The following is a 22,758-nucleotide window of genomic DNA, read 5'->3' as shown; positions in this document are numbered from 1 at the left end:
CCCTTCAACACGGTGATTTCCATTCCTTTGGGTATATACCCAGTAGTGGGATTGCTGGATCGTATGGCAGTTCTATCTGTAGTTGCTTGAGAAACCTCCATGCTGTTTTCCATAATGGCTGTGCTAGTTTACAGTCCCACCAACAATGTACAAGAGTTCCCCTTTCCCTGCAACCTCACCAGCATTTCTTATTTTCTGTCTTTTTGATAATAGCCATTCTAACTGGGATAAGATGATATCTCATTGTGATTTTGATTTGCATTTCCCTGATGATTAGGTCAAACATTTTTTCATACTTTTGAGAAATGTCTGTTCAGCTCATTTGCCCATTTTTAATCAGATTATTTGATTTTTTTTACTGTTTGAGTTTCTTATATATTCTGGATATTGCTCCCTTGTCAGATGAATAGGTTGTGCAAATATTTTCTCCCATTCCAGTCAAAATTTGATGTAAGTCACACATACATTTTAAATATAATCTACCTTAAATACAATTAAATTTCTAGTAGACACAGTGAAAGGGTAAAAAGTAACAGGTGAAATTAATTTTAATAATGTATTTTATTTAATATTCACAAATGAGTATGACTTCAACATTTAATCAATATGTTAAAAATTATTAATGAGATATTTTACACTATTTTTCTTGCACTGTCTTAAAAAGTCAGTGTTTATTTTGCACTTAAAGCATGTCTCAGTTTAGAGTAATCACATTTCAAGTGTTTATTAGCCACATGTGGCTAGTGACTATGGTATCAGATAGTGCAGTTCAGAGGTACACTCTCCCTGCCCCACCTCCCATTTTAATATGACTGATATTGGGCACCATCTTAAAGTGGATGTCAAAAGACACTTGCCTCCTTTTTTTCACCCCACAAAAAACTGTTATAAATATTAAATTCTTGGCTTTATTAATGGAGTCCAAGGAGCAAGGAAATATGGTATTATCAATTTCTATATTTCTTTCTGGTTTCTTCATATGCATGCTTTCCCTGGGTAAAATGTTAGATAGCTTGATGCTTTAAAATAATATGCTTTTTTCCCCAGGTGATACACTATTCATATTTAATTATTAGGCATGTTTCTGTTGGTCATTATGGCTTGTGTCCAGTTTTGAAATTTTATGAATAATGTAGTGATGAATATCTTGGTGTATGTGGCCATTTCCATGGAATAGATTCCCAGAAGTTGGATTTCTGGGTCGAGGAGTATGACCATCTGGTTTGTTGCTGTCTATTGTCAAAATTTTTTCAGGAAGGATTGTTCTTATGTCCTCTTTCTTTCATTTCTTAATTTTTCAGGCAAATTCTAAAGACTAGTCTTTTGATGTGTTTTGAGAGTACCAATTTCATCACACTGGAATTTTTTTTTTTGAAGGGGGTGACTAATTTAGTAGGCAAAAGGTAGTGATTACTTTTGTATTTTGTTTATTACCTCTGAGATTAAATGCTTTACCACGTGCTTATTTACTAGCTGAATTTCCTCTTTGGGGAACTATGTGCTCCTGCTCTTCATGGCCAAAGTTTGATGGGGAAGTGCCACACCTTCATTTCAAGCTATCAAGGGCACAAGAAAAAAAGAATGCAAGGTTTGAAAAATGATTCGTATTGACCCTTAAATAAATGCCTGACTCCTGGCTTTGATTAAGCCTCTTGCAGGACACAGTAGTTCTGCCTTTACCTAGTAATCAACTAGATGGTCCTGTGGCTGGCAAAGCACCTGGAAGCAGGAAGCCTTCAAGGGGCCACAGGGCTGTGCTGGCTCTGACCTCACAGCCTTCCAACCTCCCTTGTTGGCATCGATAGGGTTCCACTTCTGAATGAACTAGTTTAATGGAGACCCAGATTATTGTACAAATTCTTTAATTTTTGTTTTTAGAAGATGACTTATTCAAATGGAAATGTATACTGACTTTGCCCAGCCCTCCATTTATCTTAATATGTGTAAAAACTTATGCAGGTTTCAAAAAATAAATGACGCAAAATAAGACATGTCAGTTGGTGAGTGAGGCAGTCCTTCTGTTTCTACCCTCTGGGTATATATGGCAGTTTAGTTCTTGGGGACACAGGCAGCTGCAGCATCAGCCCAGTAGGGTCTGGTTTTGACAGTGAAGAGGAAAAGTGGTAAATACAGCTAAGATCATTGTTTCTCAAATCAGCATTAGGACCCTAGGGAAGGACAGTGGTGTTCCTAATGTTAACAATCTCATACTAGTCTTCTCTTCCTCACCTCCCCCCACCCGCTTTCTAAAACAACTTGGATTTTTACACAAATCTATGGTACTATTATAAGATTTACAACTACGGAAATGTTTGGAACTCTTGCCTTATGTATGAAAATTTTTGAGAGCCACTGCTTTAAATAAGATTTAATAACCTTGAACTTCATCTGAAGCATCAGTATTAACTACTTCAGGAATCATTTGGGGCCTTTTGTGAAATATGTAGTTGATTTTTACTGTGACATGTGGGGTGGGTGAACTCTGTTTCGCAGCTGAGTTCTGTGAAAGTGGGTGCCGCTGAAGGATGGTGACCTTCCCCTCTGCCTGCCTGCTGCCTTGGGGAGTGATGCAAATAGACTAGCAGCGGGGGCAGGAACCTGCCGGGCTGCTCTGCCACTCTCTGGGGCTTCTCCATTGTCCACTTTCCTTTTACCCTTCCTCTGGGCTGCCAAGAGCTAATGAAGCCAGCAGCAGCACTGTGGGAAGCTGACATCCCCCTCCCCGGGCAGGCCTGGCAGTTCTCAAGCTGGCTTTTCCTCAACTTGTTTCTTCTCTACTAAAAGCCTGTTTGGTTCTCACCTGTCTTTAAAAGAAAAACAATCTTCTTTCAGTGCTGCTATTATTATAAGCTACTGTTTTTTACTTCTTACTTTTCAAAAAAATTTTAAAGGCCAGTTCTCCATCATTTCTTCACCTTAAGCTCACTCCTGCACCCATTACCTGTCTGGAAATAGTGTACCATGGGGGCTCACCTCTCACTCCTCCAAGGAAACCACCTTCACTAGGATCTTCATTGACATCCTTGTGGGCAAATCAGATGACTGTTTCGTAGTCCTTTCCCCTTCATGACAACACTGTCCCTGCAATTCTGTTAGTTTTTTTTTTTGTGAGTGCTACAGCCTACTCTGTGTTCCCAAAATATGGGTGCCCTGAAGGCCTGGGTTCATATCCTGTTTCCTGCTAGTTACATCACACTGGGTAAGTTACAGCTCCGTGCCTTGGTTTCTTCATTTGTAAAATAGGGAAAATAATACATCAGAAGTTTGTGTGAGGATGCTCAGCACTTAGTAGGTACTCAGTAACTGTTGGCCACCACCGTTGTAGCTGTGGCCATCGGTGTCATTATTTGTATTGTTGTGTGCAACCATGGCTTTGGAACAAGAACTGGCAAGGCTGCCCAGCGTCCTTTAGCATGGCTCCCAGAGACGACAGAGAGGCCGGTGAGCCACTTTGCATTGACTCACACTGCTACTTAGGAGGCCCAGCTGCCTCTTTCGTCCATTTAGCCATGGTCCATCCTGTTTCAGGGCTGGATCCAAACTGTTGAAGAAAGCCATTTCTGTTCAGAGAGGCAGACTTCAAAACTAGCACCTTCTAATTGTAAAAACTAGCAGCAAAAAAATTATTCAGGTCCTTACTGAGTATCTGAAAGCAACACTTGATCTGTAGGCACGTTGACTTACCAAGTTCTGTGTGGTCAGTCATACTCACGTGAAGGTTATCAGCAGACTCAGCTGACTGAGAGCGTTTTCAGAAAACAGAAACCCCAGGGCTCTTCCGTAGTTGATGCCATAAATCCTGGGGTTTCTTGTTGCCTTCGTGTTTACTGTTCACATATATTGTAGACTCATAAAGGCAGGGAAGGGCCTACCCACACCTTAATGCTGTGGCTGGTCACATGATCTTGTAAGGTTTGGAAAGATGGGAGGAGGGGATTTTAGATGAGTGTAGTCTTTTCTAGCTTCAACCTTTTGGTTTTTTTTCCCCTGGACTAGATGCACATGCAAATTTTGGGGAATTCTATATTTTATGCTGTAAATTTTTTCTTGCTGGATTTTAGTTCTTGTTGAGTACCCTGGGAAAGGCAAAATAAAGTTAACTAGGAACCATTCTTTTGGACTTGCTGAGGGATCAGGAGTAGCCCGAGTGACTTGGGGCACTTCTGCTCTCAGTAGCAGGTGGAGGAAGGGCCGTGCTTAGCATTCTGGAGGCCAGTCCTTCTTTGGGGACTTCTTGTTCCCAAGGCACTCTGTGTTCTCAGCATCTGTGAATTTTATCTTCATCTAGAAAATACCCTGAAGTAGAAGCTCCCATCATTCACAGGATCTTTTTCTCTCTTCTGCCCTGTTCTTCTGTGCTTACCATTCACTTTTCACTTCTTGATACTACTTCATAGTCTCATGTATAAATATTTGGAGAAACTGGTAGTACAAAGTCTACTACTCAGTCTAGCCATTTACTAAAAGTTATCACTGAACATTTGCAAGCACTTTCTGGTTTCAGAGATTTTGCTTTTTTTCTCGTCTCAGATGCACATGGGTAGTTAAGTAATAGCTAAGGTTGCCTTCTGGAAACTTAGTTAAAAAATAGTTTTAAAGTAGGCAAATTTAAAGAGAGACTGGGAGGTAACTGTGCACAGCGATGGAGATGGGAGAATTTGGAAGGCTGGGGTGGGATCTGAGAGAATTTCTAGTCAGATAAGGAACAGCCATGGAGAGAAATGTCGTGACTGCAGTCACAGAACCCATTAATGACAGAGTGCAGCACCCTTCTGTCTCCTGAGTTCCCAAACTCTTCCTTGCTGCTCTGCCACCCATTATACAATACTAATCATTTTTAATTCTGTCTCTGGTATCCAGAGAGCCAGGATATTTTAGTTAGTCCCTTCTAATAGGTGACTTTTTCCCCATTTTATCACCTAATAATCAGACCCTAATAAGGCCCCTTTGGAGAAAAGAGAGATGGCATCTCAATTATCATGGCTAGGTACTCTTTCCTCCTATATAAGCTGACTTAACTAAAGAAATAAATCTGGCTTTTCCCCACCCCATGCCCTTGCCTGTGCTATTCACCCTGCTCAGAGTGACCTTTTCCACAAACTCCACCGTGGTCTAACGCAAGGTCCCTTATTTCCAATGGGAGCGTGTAGGGGGTGGGGTGTGCATACACCCATGCAGCACTGAGGCCAGCACCTGGCACACAGTAGGTAATCACCCCAGCCAGCAGCCGTCTTTCCCATGGCTGTTCTAATCTGTACTAGTCAGTCACACTTGTCAGTTTTACCCCCTGTGATTTGTCTGTGTATAGATAGATTTATCTCCTCAACTAGATAGTATGTAAGCTTCTGGGCAAAGAAGCCATGACTAATACATTTTGTTTCCCAACAGTGTCTGCCCAGTACCTTGCACATATATCACACCAGATAAAAATGGTTGATTAAATACAAACGATCTCCTCTCAAGGAAATTGCCTTAAAGGTACTATAAGAGGAAAGCCTGGATGCTCTAATACTTTTGAGGACTGGTGAATAAACTCAGGCCTTGCAAACCTCTCTAATACCCAGACTGAGGTCTATATATTGAGAATGTTAGAATTTCATACAAGTAGATTTAGTTTTGCTAGCCTGAGTGTGGATGTTTTCTTTGCCTTTTCCCCCCTGCATTCTGGTTGTTTAGGACCAAGTGGGATTTTAATACAGAATTGTCGAGTACTGCCCTGCCCTGAGTAAGAAGCTTTCCTACTACTGCTCAGGAGCCTCCAGAGCATGAATGCTGTCTTCCGCTGCTGGGCTACCCTGCCTTGGGCTTTTCTTGGCTTTGTACCATTCTACCAATTTGGCTGGCTGGCTGCCTGGCCATAAGTAACTTTGGCCATGTTTGCAGCCCAGAGGGAATCTCCCAGACAAGCTTGACCTCCAGGGACACAGTAACATGACAGCCATTTTATTGGCTTATTAACTAGTTCCTCCGATGGGGCAGTGCCCAGGCTACCCACAGCCATTGCAAAGGTGTGGTTGCTTCCTGAAATGGCCCACCCTCATGCTCTTCCTGTGTTGACATCAAGTACTGACAGCCTTCATGAAAGTCTCTTCAGCCAGGACAGCTGAAATGGTGACACAGCAGCATCGTTCAGTTGGAATAGTTAACAACAGTTGAGGGTTTGGCTGAAATCTAGGACCTTGACGAACACCATTGTACTTGCTCCCATCCCAAGCCAGCTGCAACTGGGACCTTGCTCCTGTCTTTCTGGACCAGCTGCCTTTAGCCAGGCCCTAGCAGTTAGTGGCCTAAGCTTTCATTTTGAGTGGCCTTAACTTTCATTTAAGTAGTATTCTAATGTTTTCAGACATAGCCAAACTGAAGACTTTAAAGCAACCTAAAGAACCAAAGGGGATAGGAGGAGCACAAGTTCAGAAGTCAGGTGGACCCGAGTTTGAATCCAAGCTCTACCACTGTCTAGCTGGTGACTTGCCATAAACCAGTACACTTCTCTAAGCCTTGGGTTCCTGGAGGAACTGCCTTAAACTGTGCTTGTGAGGCGTGCTCTGTAAAGCACAGGCACAAAGAAGGCCTGAAAAAGAGCCATTATTCTTTATTTCCTCAGCATTTCCCACCTCACCCCCCTCTGTCCAGCCACCTATGCTGTTGCTGCAGAAAGGCATGGTTCCCTCACTGCCTGGACTCGGTCTTTATTTTGTCCCCTATTTTCTCATATTGCAACAGGCATCCCGGGCCCAAATCCTAGACAAAGCCACAGAGTATATCCAGTATATGAGAAGGAAAAACCACACACACCAGCAGGATATCGACGACCTCAAGCGGCAGAATGCTCTTCTGGAGCAGCAAGGTGAGCACTCAAGCTTGTGGGGCGGCTGGCCCTACTGTGTTCTGGCCAGGTCAGGTCTTTCACACCTGGGCCTACAGAGTCAGAACCAGTCATGGAGCATGCACTCAGAAGCAGCCTTGGCCCTGCTTCTTGGGACCTGAGTAGTGAGTGTTAGAGCATCCTGAGGAAGGACCTGAGCCACCAGTGAGGATACAGTGGAGGCTAGGGAGTTGGACATCTGGAGACTTGTATCTTTTCTGACCTGATCTCTGCCCTTCTTGGGCCTCAAGTGCTCTGCTTGCAGTAGGGATTACACCTGGCATCAGGTGTCTGAAAAGAGCTTTGAGATTCTTGGAGTGGAATGTGCTGTGTAAGTACCAGAGACTCCAGGTGTTCAGGGACAGTGAACCCTCCCCTTTGTCAATGGTAGTCCATTCAGGGCAGCCTATGGGCCAGGCCCATGCTGTTCTCAAATGCTCACACCCGCCTTTTCCTATAACCACAGGGGAAAGCGAGAGCTGATCAAGTTCTTTGTTCCTGGGGAATTCACTTCTCTTCCTCCCTCATGGAAGATGCAAGTAAAAGGAAATGCAAGTAACCACTTGGGTTAGAACATGCCAAAAAAATAAAATAACATAAATGGGTTGACCTTCCAGGCTCAAGCTGAGCGGAACCAAGGGATGGGCAGTGGGTGGCATTAGTGGGTTGGTTACCGGGCCAAGCAGCCTGCATGTAGGGGCTATCTCTCCAGAGGCCCAGGTATTTTGTGTGTATTGGTGACTTGCTTCCAAGTGTCCAGCTTGTCATTCCAAGTGGATCTTGTACATGAGAGCGAAGCCAAAACTTTTCTTTGGCTGATACATCTTATGTCATCCTTTCCCGCTATGTGTAGTCTTCATACCCTTGTGGAGCCTGGCGTTGCTGGGTCAGCTTCTCTTCTGTCATTGCACTGCTGAACCCTACAGGGAGCTCATGCTCCGTTCTCTACACCAGGTTTCCATGGCAGGGTGGTGACAGCACAAGCCTTCTCTTCAGGATTGGGTGGAATTGCAGAGTGACCGCCATGCTTGCTGGGCCCCCAGGTCCAGCTAGGAAAGGAGAGGGGCAAAGAAAATGTGCAGGTAGAACAGCCACCAGAAGGGAGTTACTTCTGAGCCACACTGAGCCTCAGGGACCAGTAAGCCAGCACTTAGGAAGAACAGGCTGGACCCTGAGTCTGAAACTTGGCCACTCCCCCAGTCTCCAGACAGTGGTAACATGCTCCCTTGGTTGCCTTTTAGTCCGTGCACTGGAGAAGGCGAGGTCAAGTGCCCAACTGCAGACCAACTACCCCTCCTCAGACAACAGCCTCTACACCAACGCCAAGGGCAGCACCATCTCTGCCTTTGATGGGGGCTCAGACTCCAGCTCAGAGTCGGAGCCTGAAGAGCCCCAGAGCAGGAAGAAACTCCGGATGGAGGCCAGCTAAGCCACGCGGGGCAGGCCAGCAATAAAAACTGTCTCCTCCGACGTCTCCTCCTCCTTTCAGTTCATCGTTAGACCCCTCAGAACCATTTAAGAGACTCTTTATTTTTCTCTTTCTCTCTGTTTTTTTTTTTTTTTTTTTTTAGTTTTTATTTTTACGTAGAAGCTCTTGGACAACAGTTCTCATTCTCCTTCCCCATTTCCACTATTTTTTTTTTTTAACGTGTTCCCTTCAGGGATTCCCTGTCCCCACCAGGAACTTTTAAACCAAAACACCCCAACTTGGCAGCTTTTTTCTGTGGAGGACAGACGGCCAGCCGGACCTCTGAGCACATGGTGTCCTACCCACCCACCAGCTCCTCCAGCCCTGCCGGGCACTGCCTGGAGGAGGCCTGCCCCGCCCAGGCCTCTCCTCCTGGGACACCCTCACCTCTGTTTGATAGACTTTGTGAATCTGTGAACTGCTCTACTTTGAGAAGATGACCAGTTTGGAGTAATCAGAATTACCCCCACTCCTTTCTAAAGAATTTTTTTTTCCTAAAAAGCTATATTTATCACTCCTGTTGAAAGGCCAGATCCTTGAAGAAGTTTGTGGTATAAAAGGAAAGTGGGGACAGATTTGCAACACAGAGTCCTTGGCATGTTTCACTCCTGCTTCTCTCAGCCAGCTGTTTAAGCCCGCAGTGCCAGCCTTACAGAAGGCCGTGTGACACTCTTATGGTATGTACTGGAGATAGCAGCAGTAAAGCGGCAGCATCCAGGGAGTGGTGGGGGGTGCTTGCCTGGGGTTAGGGCAGGGAGGGAGGATCGGGTGGGGTAGAGGTTTTGTATTGTGGGCCAGTGATGATGTTTTGATATTTATTTCCTGCTACTGAAATTTGAATCTGAGTGAATTGTCCCTATTTCTGATGATGTTGATATTGCAAAGCAACAGATTCATAAAGTAATGATCAAATCTTTCTTCCTTTCTGTGTGTATTTCTAAGAAATAGAGCCAACTGATTTTGTATGTAAATACCAAGAGCGATTTACCTGGTACTAAACCCGCACCCCAGTGCGGACCCTTCCCCACCTTGCCCCACTGCCTTTCCTATTGTCCTGGAACCTGTCTCCATTGTGTGATCCAGCCCTGGTTCTGGCTGCGGTCAACAGATCCCAGTGAAGGGTTTTGTGTATTTCGGCCTCATTTCTTTGTCTTTTTCCTACTTCGTTCCCAGCATTTGCTGATTTCTAGTGTATACTCTGTAGTCTCAGTCTGTGTTTGATTCCATTCCATGGAAATAAAAAGTATGTTGTACATACTGCTGAAGAATTGTCTTGCAAGTTAAGGCTTCCCCCTTTACTATAAGACTATAAATAAAAACTTATTTTATCCTTCTTGGTGGTGGTGTGTCTTCTTGCCTTTGCAAAGGCCAATATGGTTGAGGGAAGAGCCCTCTGGAAGCTGCTGGGCACGTGTGGATGTCTGTGAGAGGAGCAGAGGTCACTTATCTGGGCTTAAAGAACCAGGCAGCCATAAGCCAAAGCTGTTCCTCCTTTATTGCGAGGGCTCGGCTCAGCCTGAGAGAGTGGATAAACGGGTGGTGGTGACTTGGATTTTTGGACAGAGGCTTTTAAGATTCCAACAGGGTTATCTCCAGTAACATTTCTAGATCCAGTTCCTGCTAAACAGATGACCCTTGGGGGAACTGGTATCCCAAAGCTGTGGTTCGGGTTCTCCTGGTAATGAATGCCTAGTTCAGAGGTGGCTGGTGTTCTCTTGGATCTTTCAGTTTCTAGAGACTTCCAGTATATTAAGAGGAGGCAGCAAAGCTGCCAAGTACTGGAAGTCAAGAAGGCTACAACCGCATCAAATTAGCTCCACTCAGGCTGGGGACCCAAAACCACCCTGAACTTGTCTGGCCTTGGAAGGAAAAGAAATTATGTCCAGAACACAGCTCAGCTTTGATTTTTCTCTCTGGCTGACAGGAAATATTGCTGTTCCTAGACCAAAGGAGGAAGTGAAGTCAAATAAGTTATTTGATTTGTCAGTATATTTAGAGTGGTAGGGAGTGCTGGGGCTCCTATCAATTGGATGTCAAATCCTTAGTATCTCTTGATTAATGGGAATTAGCAGATGTGTCATGTTTCTCCAAGAGGCAGTTTGAGAAATGATCAGCCCCCCACAGCCATGATTACATTCAGGAAAACAAGGATGCTGGGAGAGCAGGATCCCGTTTATTAAAGGCATAACTTTTCAAGGTAGTATATAGAGACTGGAATAAGGAAAAATTGGGAATGAAGTCAGGTGATGTCCCAAGCCCTGAAGGTTAGCATGCTTTCTTCCTGTTTTTAATTGCCCTTAACTATGACTCTTTGTATATCTGGTCTTAAGTATAAACTCGTGTTCCATACAGTTGGTTTGGTTAGGATGGGCATTAGAACTGAGCTGCAGAAGCCACGCTGAGGAGACGGAAGGCGTGTGAAGCTGGGCACCCAGTAGGCTGGGAGCCAACAGGAGCCAGTCGCTGGCTCCAGGATGTTGGCTAGACAAGGGGGTGAGTTTAGGCTTCTCCAGATTTCAGTAGACCAGTGGGAAGAAAAGGAGCACGAAGTCTAGCTGGTTCACCTGGGAAAATCCAAACCACCCAGTCTACGTGCTAAGTGGACTCTGGAAAGTGGGGGGGGGGGGGGGGGGGGTGTGACTCTGAGAGCAGCTGCCTGGAAAACAAGGTGAGAGACCTCAGGACAAATCAGTCACAGCCAAGTCCTTTCTGGTATTTGTATCTAGGAAGTGAGTGTAAGTATCCCCCCAGGTCACCAGAGTTTGGCCATAGCTTACACTTAACAGTGATGTTAATCTCTGTGGTTTGTTTTCATCATTACTCTCTGCACAGTCTTGCGCAGAGCCAGATAACCTGTTGATTCGCTTGGTCCCTGCGGCAGGTAGCTTCATTGAGGGGCCTGTTAAAAGCCACTGCTTTGTTTTTTGCAGTGGTGAGCTTGCTATTTCCCTACCTTTGCAATTGCTCAGGTGCATCGGTATTTAAGAAGGCCCAGTGTTTTAAGTTCTTGATGTGCTAATCCCATTGTAAACACTAAAGAATTTACCTAAGCTCACAGAGCTGTCATCTTACGTGAGACAAGTTTACAAACAAGACTGAGTAGATAATAGGAGATAAAGTCATGAACTAGGACTGAAGAAAGCAGAATTCTATTTCTGATAATATCGTGCATGTTTTATGCTTGGGCTCCAAAGTCAGACTGCCTGGGTTCAAAATCCTGTCTCTCTCACTCAGTTAGCGATGTTATTTCTCTCAGGCTCAGTATCCTCATCTATAAAATAAGGATAATTTTTTAAATGGAGAAGAATAGAAATAAAATAATAATAGTACTAGCCTCATGAGGTGGTTATGAGGATGAAGTGAGATAATGCTTATAATGTTATAATGTACTTGACCTCAGGACCAAGTGAGCACTGAGATGCCAGCTGTCATTGCCTTCACAGAGCATGTGACCAGGGCTGACTCTGCAAGATGGAAAATCCAGTTCCTGGACACCTATCCTGGAGTGAGTGAGGGCTGACTTCTTGGTGTCTCACAAATGCTTTTAACCCCTCAGAGATGTGCCCTGTCCTTACCAGGCACGGTGATTAAAGAGACAGCAAGATGACCCCAGGACGGGACTGACAGACTCTTCAAGACTGAAGAGTCCCTTGCGGGTGCATTAGTCAGATCTGGTATCAGCCTGAATGAGGCTCTGCCCATTTTCCCTCCTACCACTATTCAGTGGCATCTCTAACCTTTGGACACTATTAGAGGTCCAAGCAGAATAATTCAGAAGCTCCCATAGTGATGTTACTCAAAGTGGGGCCCTTCGGTCAAGTCCAAAGGTGCTTGTTAAAAGGATTCCTAAGTTCCAGCTCCTCTGACCTAAAGCATCCTGTGGCCTGTCAGTTAGTCTAACAAGGTCTCCCAGGTAGTCCTTACATCACTCAGGTATGACTCCCAAAAGTGATATGACCCAGGGAATAAGAGGAAGCTGTTGGGGAAAGTGAGGCAGAGCTGAGCTGAATTAGCAAAGTGGGTCTGAGGTCAGACTCTTTAAGGCTGCACTTGGAGGAAGGTGGGGGAAACAGGCTTGTTAAACAGTCCCATCAATAGGGCTGTCCTGACAGTGTCTCCCTGCTCCCGGTGGGGCTCTAACATTCTTGAGGGCTGGCTGAGCTACCAAGTCCTTAAACTTGGGAATGAGGAAAGCTGAGGGCTACTCCCACCATCTCTTTTAAGAGCCCCAAGCAGGGGTGATGTCATGGGGCAGCACTCGTATTTACACCGTGCACTGTCTGGCCTCTGGTCCCCAGGCAGGTTTATTACCCAGCCAGAGCAAGGCCTGTTCACCAGGCTCTGTTCTCAGCAGCCTCTGGGAACATGAAACGAGAGCCTTTCTTTGTTCATAACTGTTTCTCTAGCCAGAGGAGGAAACCCAGATAGGGAAAAAGAGTTTGCCAACCTCTCCACTGCCTGATCATGAATGGTCAAAAACAATTTCCTTCAGTGTCTGAGGTTTGCTAAGGCATGAGCTAATTAATACATCCCCAGACTTTCTATGGGAAGGAGATTTAAAAAAATATTTTTCAGCTAATTCCTTAGGTAGAAAATCAAATTGCCAAATACCCAATTCCTGAACAGTTCAGAGAAGCCAGGCTTAACTGTGGGCAGCACTGGAGTGAGCGCAGCAGGCGGGACCATGCTTGGGTTTTGGAGGCTCTCCTGGCAGACCATTGTCACCCAGCTGGGAAGAGCTGTCATTGCCTGGTATTTCCTTGGGGCCAGGTAAAGAAGGAGCCCATGGAGCTTCGGAACGGTGCCGGCGTGGTTAAGGCCTGTCTAGATTGGCATGTCAGCCACAGCCCTTACCTCTGGGGTAACATTGCCCTGGTTTCCTGAGCCACAACATGAGGACAATAATAGCACCAAGTGCCACTGTGAAGCTTAAAGGCCCAAATGTGAAAAGTCCTTGAACTGTGCTTGACACTTAGTACTTACTCAATAAGTGTTAGCAATTCTTAGGTCTGTCTGCCATCATAGGTCCTGGGCCTTGCAATCATTTCCATATGAGTTTTGTTGAAATATGGAGTGAATAAGCTTCTTCCCTCTGTCTGATGTAATAAGGGTTCAGTGCACTAAAATCCCCAAAAGAAAGGGGAGATAAATGTATGTTGAATGCCAAAAGGCAGTAGCAAATATGCTTTGCTTGTTTTCTGAAGGAACTTGAGCAAGACCACAAATCTATTACCTTTTGAAAAGAATGGACTTGGGTGATGAAATATACCCTTGCTGGCTGGATCAGAGCCATTAACCACTAACATACTGGTGACTTTGCCCGGTTCTTCATTCCGGTTTCAGTTTATGTTTCTGTAGCACCTGGTGGCAGGCATTGTGCCAGGCACAGAGATACGGCAGGCACATCTTATGCCTGCCTGGGGTTTCTTGCCCAGGGCTGGTTACGATAGTGATCGAGCCATTGTTTTTCAGTCTTCCCTCACAGGGGCCCCTTGAGCAGAGTCTGCCTGGTAGGGTGAGGTGGGGACAGACAAGCCTGATGACCCCAGGGGCCCACATGCTCTAGCTCACCCTGGCTGGTGTGTGTGTGTGTGTGTGTGTGTGTGTGTGTGTGTGTGTGTGTGTGTGTGTGTGTGTGTGTGTGTGTGTGTGTGTGTGTGTGTGTGTGTGTGTGTGTGTGTGTGTGTGTGTGTGTGTGCGCGCGTGCGTGTGCGCCCGCAGGGGCCCACATGCTCTAGCTCACCCTGGCTGGTGTGTGTGTGTGTGTGTGTGTGTGTGTGCGCGCGCGCGTGTGCGCGTGCGTCCGCAGGGGCCCACATGCTCTAGCTCACCCTGGCTGGTGTGTGTGTGTGTGTGTGTGTGTGTGTGTGTGTGTGTGTGTGTGCGCGCGCGTGTGCGCGTGCGTCCGCAGGGGCCCACATGCTCTAGCTCACCCTGGCTGGTGTGTGTGTGTGTGTGTGTGTGTGTGTGTGTGTTCCCATGTGGGGTGTGTGTGTGTGCTCCCATGTGGTTTGTGTGTGTGTGTGTGTGCTCCCATGTGGTGTGTGTGTGTGTGTGCTCCCATGTGGTGTGTGTGTGTGTGTGTGCTCCCATGTGGTGTGTGTGTGTGTGTGTGTGCACGCTCCCATGTGCGCGCACACACGCACACACCCAGCAGGATGGGCGTGTCTAGAAGAGTGCTGAGCAGGTGGCCTTGGACAATTCACAACCAGCCAAGCAGGTCCCCTCCTGCGCCCTGTGCTAGATGCCAGCTGCCCCAGCAGGCCTGTTGTGATTGCCAGGCCCCGTTTATGATTGTTTTCCTCTGATGTCCATTGCATGGGTGGGGCCCTTCTACACCTATGGCCTTATCCAGGCAAAATTATCCAGCAGTCTCTGCTATTAATTTTTTCCAGTAAATTAAAGGCCAAAGAAAAACAAAAAAAGAAGAAAAATCAAGGATCTAATATTAGGAAAGCTGTTCCAGAACCTTCCACTCCACTGCTGAACATGGTGAGGGATTAAGCGTCTTGCCAAGAAAAACAAACCTGACGCCCTGCAGACCAGTAGAGAGAGGTGTGCCTTCTCTCCACAAGCCGTTCCTGCAGGGACCCAGGAGCATGGAATGAGCCATGCAAAGTCTAGGTCAAGAAATAACCGAATGGGCACATAGAGTCACCGCTCACACCCCCAGTCCCTCGTCCCCAGCCCCAGGAGTCCAGCTGGCATTGTGGCGCCCATGCAAGGTGCTTGACAGCTTCATTGTTTCCTTTCTGCCGGTGCCATCAACAGCTCGGAGGTGGCACGGGCAGATCTGGGGCTAAGGGACAGTGGACAGCTTTGGGCCAAAAGGCCATAGCAAGGCCAGCCAGCTGAGAGAAGGAATGTCATGTCCACAGCAAATAGACACTGCAAGGCTAGTGGGAGACTTTGGGGAGGAGGGACTCTGGTTCAAACAGCCTGACCACATTTTCCATCCAGGAGGTAGTGGTCCAGGGCCCTCTGTATGCAGAGAGCAGCGGTGAGCGGGTGTTTCCCACTGGCCGGGGTGCTTGCTGCTGCACCCCGAGCACTGTGCCTGGCCTGTGGTGGCCACTCCAGCCCTATAAGGCATGTTCCTATGCCCTTGATAGGTCAGCTCTGGGGGTGCCTCTGTATAAGTTCAGCCCACAGGAATTTGAGCAGCAGATAGTCTCAGCCCAGCATTTTGCCGGCCACTGGGGAGATTTAGGCAGCTTATAAAGCCTGGGCCCTGCCTTCAAGAAGCTTCGAGTAGGTAGAGAGGAGACTCATGCACATGGCACAAACGTGCATGTCTGGGCTCTATTCTCGGTGGGCTCCCCTTCCTCCCTCCCCACAAGAGCCCAGCCTCAGGCTCTTCACGCAGCTGTCCAGAGGGACTGGTGAAGAGAAGTGGGCCAGAGCCTCCCCTCTGCACGAGCTGGATCACCGTTCCCATTCCACCACATTCACTGTCCCCTTAGCATCCAGGCACATGGCAGCCACTGCCCCTGAGAAGGAAGGAAGACTTGAAGAGTGGAGCGTAAGAAGAAACAGTGCAGACCACCCTGTACCTCGTCACTGTCAGTATCTCCCCCAGGGGCACAGCTTGCAGTCCTCACAGCTGTCCTGCGTGCCAGGCAGTGGGCAGCGTGCTGGGAGCAGCGCCCCTGCAGCCCTGTGCAGGAGGGTTCATCTGGACTTCTCCCCTGAAAGCCCTGCTCTGGGTCGGTTAGCTGAAGTCCCAGGCTCCTGTCACCCACTTTGTCCCCTCAGGCTTGGCCATCATAGGTACCACAGGTGGCGACAAAAACTCATGCCCGAAATAACCAACATGCAATACTTGTTATGGAAAGAGTTTATCGTGATCAGAGCTTGAGAGGATGCCATATTGAACCCAAATGTACCATTATCCAGTGTGAACAACTATCAATGTGCAATACTTCCTGAAAAAAAAGGGAAGATAAAAATGCATTATTATTATTATTGAAAGTGGCTATGTCAAAGGGACACAAGAGCCAACTGAAAGAATTCGCAGTGGCCAAAGTGGGAACAATTTGAGCAACAAAATAAACAACATAGTATGGGAACATAACCCAAAATACAAAATAAATATGCATGAGCCCATACTGATATTAAAAATGATTGAATCAATCAATAAATAGAGACTAAACATCTCCCATGCAGAATTCCAAATAACTTATGTAGCTACTCCCCGCTCCTTAAGTGCGGGCTACACATAGTAACTTCCTTTAAAGGGTGTGTTATGGAAAGGTGGAAAAAGAGTAGCTTATGGAGAAAGCTGACAAACACTGGCTCAGCCGGGTGACCAAGGTTAACATCAGCAATAAGTCATGTTGACAGGATGTATCCTTGACATGATGTGTTGAGGACTTTACTTCTGGGGTCTTCCTCCAAAACACCCATAACCACAGTCTAATCATGAGAAGACATCACACAAATCCCCACTGAGGGTCATCCTACAAAATACCTGACCAGTACTTCTCAAAACTGTCAAAGTTATCAAAAAAAAAAGGAAAAAGGAAAATCTGAGAAACTGTCACAGCCCAGAAGAATCTAAGGAGACATGATGACTAAATGGTAATGTGGTATCCTGTATGGATCCTGCACCAGAGAAAGGCCATTTGGTAGAAACTAGGGAAATCTGAATAAACTGGGACAAATGCCTCATATTAGTGCAAGAGGTTAACAATGGGAAGAACTGACGGATGGGTACATGGGAATTCTGTGTACTATTCTTGCAATTTTTCTGTCAATCCAAACCTATTCTAAATTAAAAAGTTAATTTTAAACATGCATTATTCTTATTGTTATTTTGTGAGAACCATGTTTCTTCAGGGGGAGTAGAGGGCAAGGGAAAGTTTCTATGGAGCTGGGCTAGTGACAAGCGCTGGCCCGGTTCTCTGAACCTCCTGCACCAGCGGGCGAAAAGCAGAGGCAAAGCTGGTTATTGCGGGGAAGTGAAAGAGGATGTCCGGGAACTGGTTAGACGTGCCGGGGCTGTGTTGGAGAAGGCTGGCTGCCACCAGGCCTGTGGTCAGCTCCCAGAAAGACTGACTCACCACAGCCTCACCGTGAGTCACGCTGCATCATGCTCTGCACTGGGGTGCCATGTACATGGTGCAGGGAACGTCACTCTATGCCATGGACAAGGCAGACAGTGGGGGACCCATTAGAAAGGTAAGGTGGGCCTGCCCTTGTCCTGCTGAAAGATAGGGGCAGACATTCAGGGCCTCATCATCAAGCCCTGAAGGTAACCAAGCATGTTTAACCACTGTCCCCTATATCCCGAGATCATTCTTCATCCTTCCTTTAGAGGCCTGAGGTGGTGGAAGAACGTGGGCTTCAGAGGCAGCAGACCTAGGCTCCAGTTCAGACTCCACCACTTGATAGCGAGGAAAGCTTGGGTGATTCACAAGCTCTGTGACCTGTTTCTCCAGCTGTAAAATGCAGATAATCCAACTGCCTCACCCACCTTGTGAAGATGAGTCAAGGATCAAATGGGGAGAGGAGGCAGACCAGAAGGGACTGTCTTAGGGGTTGCTTGGGTACATGTGGTGAGGGGTAGTCAGCATTTTTTAGGCAGCAGGTTGGGACCTTCATGGCCTGGGGGCTAATCTGGGATAGAGTTTTCTATGTATTATGATACTTTTGGTTGCAAGTAACAGTAAATCCAACTCAAATCGGCTCACAGAACTGCAAATCCATAGGCAGTGTGGGCTTCAGGAACTGTGTGATCAGGGTCTTGGCCATGTTTCTCAGTCTCTCAGGGCATGTGTGTGTGCGGTCTTCTCAGGCTGGCCTCCTCCTAGGTAGAATGGTTGTAGGAGTCCCAGGCCACACATTCCACCATCCCTCATATGAGAGACTGCTTTTCCCCTATCATCAAATGTCCAAGACTTCTCTCTCTGGACTGTCGTAGGTCACATACTTGGCTCTGAATCAGTCACTGAGGTTAGGACAAGCCATGTTGACTGGCTTAGGTCTGGGTTACTACCAAACCTGAACAACTTTCTGAAGCTAAGGGAGACAAATTAAAATGGTTGGCTTAGGCCAATCAGGGCCTGGCCCTAGGAGGGGATCAAGCCCGCACAAACCTTTTGGCTGCCACAGTTGGGGAGGGGTGGAATGGAGGCCAACAATATCCACTGCAGATTTCTTCTATCACAGTGGAAATTCACTGTTGTAGAGAACAATGGTGATTTACCTCTCTGGCACTCATTTCTCCCTTTGGCTACAACTATAATTTGCATTTGGGGCTTCATTCCTTCCCCATTCTTAAGACTATGTGCTTCTGATAAAGCCCCATTGTCCACTTGTGGAAGAAACAAGTGACCAAGGATTAGGCCAATCAATGCACTGTATTCTCCTGGCCACTGGATTGCTTCTCAGAAAGGCACTTTGTTTGATCAAAGCCAGTGAAACATAATGATGCTCACTGGGAGAAAGGCTAAGACAATGCCAGGTGCTCTTGTCTGCTGAACTTGACCCCAAGGGGATGTAAGGTCTGGAGCTATTGCTGCTGCCATTTTATAACCACATGGAGTAAGCCTGAGGTTGTAGCTAACATAGAGAGAGGGAGGGGGAACGTACTGAAGACACTCATTCAACCAACCTAATTCCTGGACTTCTCAGTTTCAGTCATCACATTTCCTTTTTGCTTTAAGCTAGTTTGGGTCATGTTTTCTGTTCATTGTAACAATGTCTTAAATCATACTACTCTTCTTCTTATTCAAAGGCAATGAGATCCACTGAGCTGTGCATGTGGGTGACTAGAATGTTTGGGCCAAGCTTTATCAACCAAGTACATTTGTCACTTGACATTAATATTAAATGGAAGGCATACCAGCCATGAAAGATATGGAAGAAGGCTAAATGAATACGGATGTGATTTAGTCTAGATCAGGGATAGGCAAACTACAGCCCATGGGCCAAATCTGGCTCACCACCTGTTTTCATAAATAAAGTTTTACTGGAACACAGCCACACTGATGTGGCTGTTTTGTGCAATGGCACAATGGCACAGCAGAATTGAGTAGTTGCAACAGAAGCCATGTGACCCACAAAGGCTAAAATATTTAGCCTTTGTCTGGCTCTTTACAGAAAAAGTTTGTTGCTCCCTGGTGGGGATGGTGGAAGAATAAAATACTGGCAAAGTACTTCTCCCAAAATCAATCACTGTGTCCCCAGATGGAAGTAACATTGAGTAGCCCTCCATCATAGACCTTGGTAACCCATTAACATCAGGACCAATTATCAGCTTCAGAAAAGCAAACATTCATTAAACTGAATTTACCCCACAATGGGGTAAATGAGAGTTGTCCTGTGTCTTTGTTGAGATTTGGTCTATTCAGTGCCTGTATGTTAGTATCTGTTTTGGTCTGTTTTCTGTTGCTATAACAGAATACCTGAGACTGGGTGGTTGATACACAATAGGAGCTAATTGGGACGATGGTTCTGGGGGCTGGGAAGTCCAAAAGCATGGTGTTGGCATCTGGCAAGGGTCATCCAATGCTAGAAGGCAGAAGGTGGAACCAAGCAGGTGAGACAGAGAGGGGAAACTGGGCCAAACTTCATCCTTTTATCAGAAGCCCACTCCCATAACTAACCCACTCCCATGATAACAGCTTTAGACCATTCATGAAGGCAGAGCCCTCACGACCTAATCACCTCTTAAAAGTCTCACATCTTAATACAGTTCCAATGGCAATTAAATTTTAAAACATGAACTTTGGGGAACATATTGAAACCATAGCATTCCACCCCTGGCCCCCAAAATTCATGTTCTTCTCACAGTGCAAAGTACATTGCTGCCATCTCAATAAGTTACAAAAATCTTAATTCACTCTAGCATCAACTCAAAAGTCCAAAGTCCAGAGTCTCATCTAAATCAAATATAGGGGAGACTAAAAGCACAATTTGTCCTAAGGCAAATTCCTCCAGCTGTGAGAATATGAAATGAAAACAAGTGATCTCCTTCTAAAATCCAATGGCGGAACAGGCATAGGATAGACATTTCCATTTCAAAAGGGAGAAATAGGCAAGAAAACAGGGTAACTAGACCCAAACAAGTCTAAAACCCAACAGGGAAAACAACATTAAGTCTTAAAGCTGGAGGGCTGGCCAGTTAGCTCACTTGGTTAGAACGTGGTGCTGGTAACATCAAGGTCAAGGTCAAGGGCTTGGATCCCCATACTGGCCAGCTGCAAAAAAAAAAAAAAGAAAGTCTTAAACCTGGAGAATAATCTCCTTTGACTCCATGTCCCACTTGCTGGATACACTGGGGCAAGGGTTGGGCCTCCAAAGCCTTGGATAATCCTGCCCCCCTGGCTTTGTTGGGCCCAGCCCATGCTTCGGCTCTTTTGGGTTGGAATCATGTGCCTACTGCCCTCCCAGGCTGGAGTTGCACACTGGTAGCTCTACAGTTCTGGTAAGTCTCAGAGATAGCCCCATTTCCATGGCTGCACTACGCATTGCCCTAGTGGGGACTCTATGGTGGCTCTGCCCCTGTGGCAGGTTTCTGCCTGGGCTTCCAGGCATCCACGGCATCATCTGAAATCTAGGTGGAGGTAGCCATGCCCCAGCAGCTCTAGCATTTTGTGAGCCTGCAGAATTAATGGATATTGCCAAGGCTTACAGCTTGTACTTTTCAGAGCAATGAGTTGAGCCACACTTAGATCTGCTTGAGCCATGGCTGGCATGGCCACAGTGTGCTGCAGTGGAATGTGGGGAGAAGAGTCCCATGGCAGCTCTGGTCAGTAAGCCTATGGAGGACACTCCAGGCTCATCCCCCGAATCCATTCTGCCCTCCTAGAGTTCTGAGCCTGTGACAGGAAGGGCAGCAAAGATCTGTGAAATGCCTTCAGGGTCTTTCTCCCATTGTCTTGATGAATAGCACCTTACTCCCTGATATTCTTGGTCATCTCTTTAGCAAATGGTCACTTGGCCACACCTTTAGTATTCTCTCCTCAACATGCTTTTTTAATCTTTACATAGTCAGCATGTGAATTTTCCAAATCTTTCTGTTCTGCTTCTATTTTAATTATGAATTTCATGTTTAAGTCATCCTTTTCCTCTTGCATCTCACTGTATGCAGTTAAAATTAGCCAAGCAGCAGCCTGAATGCTTTGCTACTTATATATGTCTTCTGCCAGATATGTTAGTTCATGGCTCTTAAGGTTTACATTCTGTAAAAGCCTAGGGCATAAACACAATTCTGCCAAGTTCTTTACAACTTCATAACAAGGATGGGCTTTACTCCAGTTTCCAATACCTATTTCCTCATTTCTGTCTGAGATCTCATCAAAATGGCTTTTACCATCCATATATCTATCACCATTCTGGGGTGATCCACCTTAAGTGCTATGTGTCTTCTACTCAAGCATTCACATGATAAATAGCTGAGAATTTATCTGTAGGACCCACCTTGAAGGCTCTTGAAGTCAGGAAACCCTCCAGAAAAGGGAGTCTCATGGATATGTCAGTGTAAACTTCCCTGAGATAACATTATCAGTACATGACCTCACCAAACCTCTCTTCTCTACCTCACCAAACTTTACCTACCCTTTAGGGCCCAGCTCAAATCCCCGCTCCTTGGTATAAAGCCAGCTCAGACTGAAGCAGTCCTTTCTTCCTCTTTTATGTTTTTATTTATATTTTTCTTGGCAGCTGGCCAGTACGGGGATCCGAGCTTCTATCTCGTAACCACACCAATTACTACTGCCATTAATCTCATATTACCTTAAGTCTTCTGGTGCTGAGAGGGTTCTGCCTTTTGTTATAGTGATGGGATTTCAATATGATAATACTTCAATATGTTGCTTTGCAGCCTGAACTTTTATTAGCAGGGCAAAAATAGCACAGAGGCAGGAATTACATTCCAGGATGTGGAGTTGGTTTATTTATGTGGATCTGGGTATCCTCTGAGGATGTTCTCTTCTCTCTCCTCCAGAGGATCAGGCCACAGAGCACACGCCCTCTTGGCCTCCCTGGGAGAGAATCTCTTGTCAGATGAGAGGGAAAGCCAGGTGACCACAGGATTCCAGCCTGTCCCTGTGACAGCCCTTGCCTCTGGCCAGGGTGTCCACCCACTCACCGTTGCTGAATACCTGCTTCGGGGCTGCGAGGCTCAGTCCCCACTTATAGTCAGTTGGAGACAGACACAGAAAGACCATGAAACACAGTGTATAGAGCGCTGGCCCAAAAGTAAACTGAAGTGCTCCAGGGAGCTTGCAAAAAAACCATTCTCCCATTCCTTGCTAGGCCCACTGCTTCCTCGCCTGGAGGAAGAGTGTGAGGGCAGAACCCAAGTCATACCTCCTTGTAATCACCAACACGAATGGTCTGGAATCTCACACCCGGGAGACTGGCAATCCCATAAGCAATCTTCAGTAATTGCTAACATTGAGCATTCTAAAGGAATTTT

General features: G+C 46.2%; 1 protein-coding gene across 8 annotated transcripts in view; it reads left to right on the top strand.

Annotated features, from left to right (window-relative positions):
* Positions 1-22,758, top strand: part of MAX (MYC associated factor X) — a 99,699-nt gene that overhangs the window by 15,237 nt on the left and 61,704 nt on the right. For 2 of the 8 annotated variants that reach the window (XM_063088530.1, XM_063088529.1), the window contains 2 exons: positions 6,724-6,847; positions 8,107-9,667. The exons of 2 other annotated variants lie outside the window; for them this stretch is intronic. In XM_063088530.1, the coding sequence (XP_062944600.1) occupies positions 6,724-6,847; positions 8,107-8,294 (312 nt within the window). In that variant the 3' untranslated portion in view covers positions 8,295-9,667. Of the gene's footprint in view, positions 1-6,723; positions 6,848-7,331; positions 7,433-8,106; positions 9,668-22,758 lie in introns of those variants that run through there. 4 more of the 8 variants (XR_010022873.1, XR_010022870.1, XR_010022871.1 and 1 more) reach the window with 4 other exon arrangements.

This window comes from Cynocephalus volans, chromosome 3, assembly GCF_027409185.1.
Source record: "Cynocephalus volans isolate mCynVol1 chromosome 3, mCynVol1.pri, whole genome shotgun sequence".
NCBI classification, from domain to species: Eukaryota; Metazoa; Chordata; class Mammalia; order Dermoptera; family Cynocephalidae; genus Cynocephalus; species Cynocephalus volans.
The sequence above is the reverse complement of the archived record's forward strand: the minus strand, read 5'-3'. Positions and strand labels throughout refer to the sequence as shown.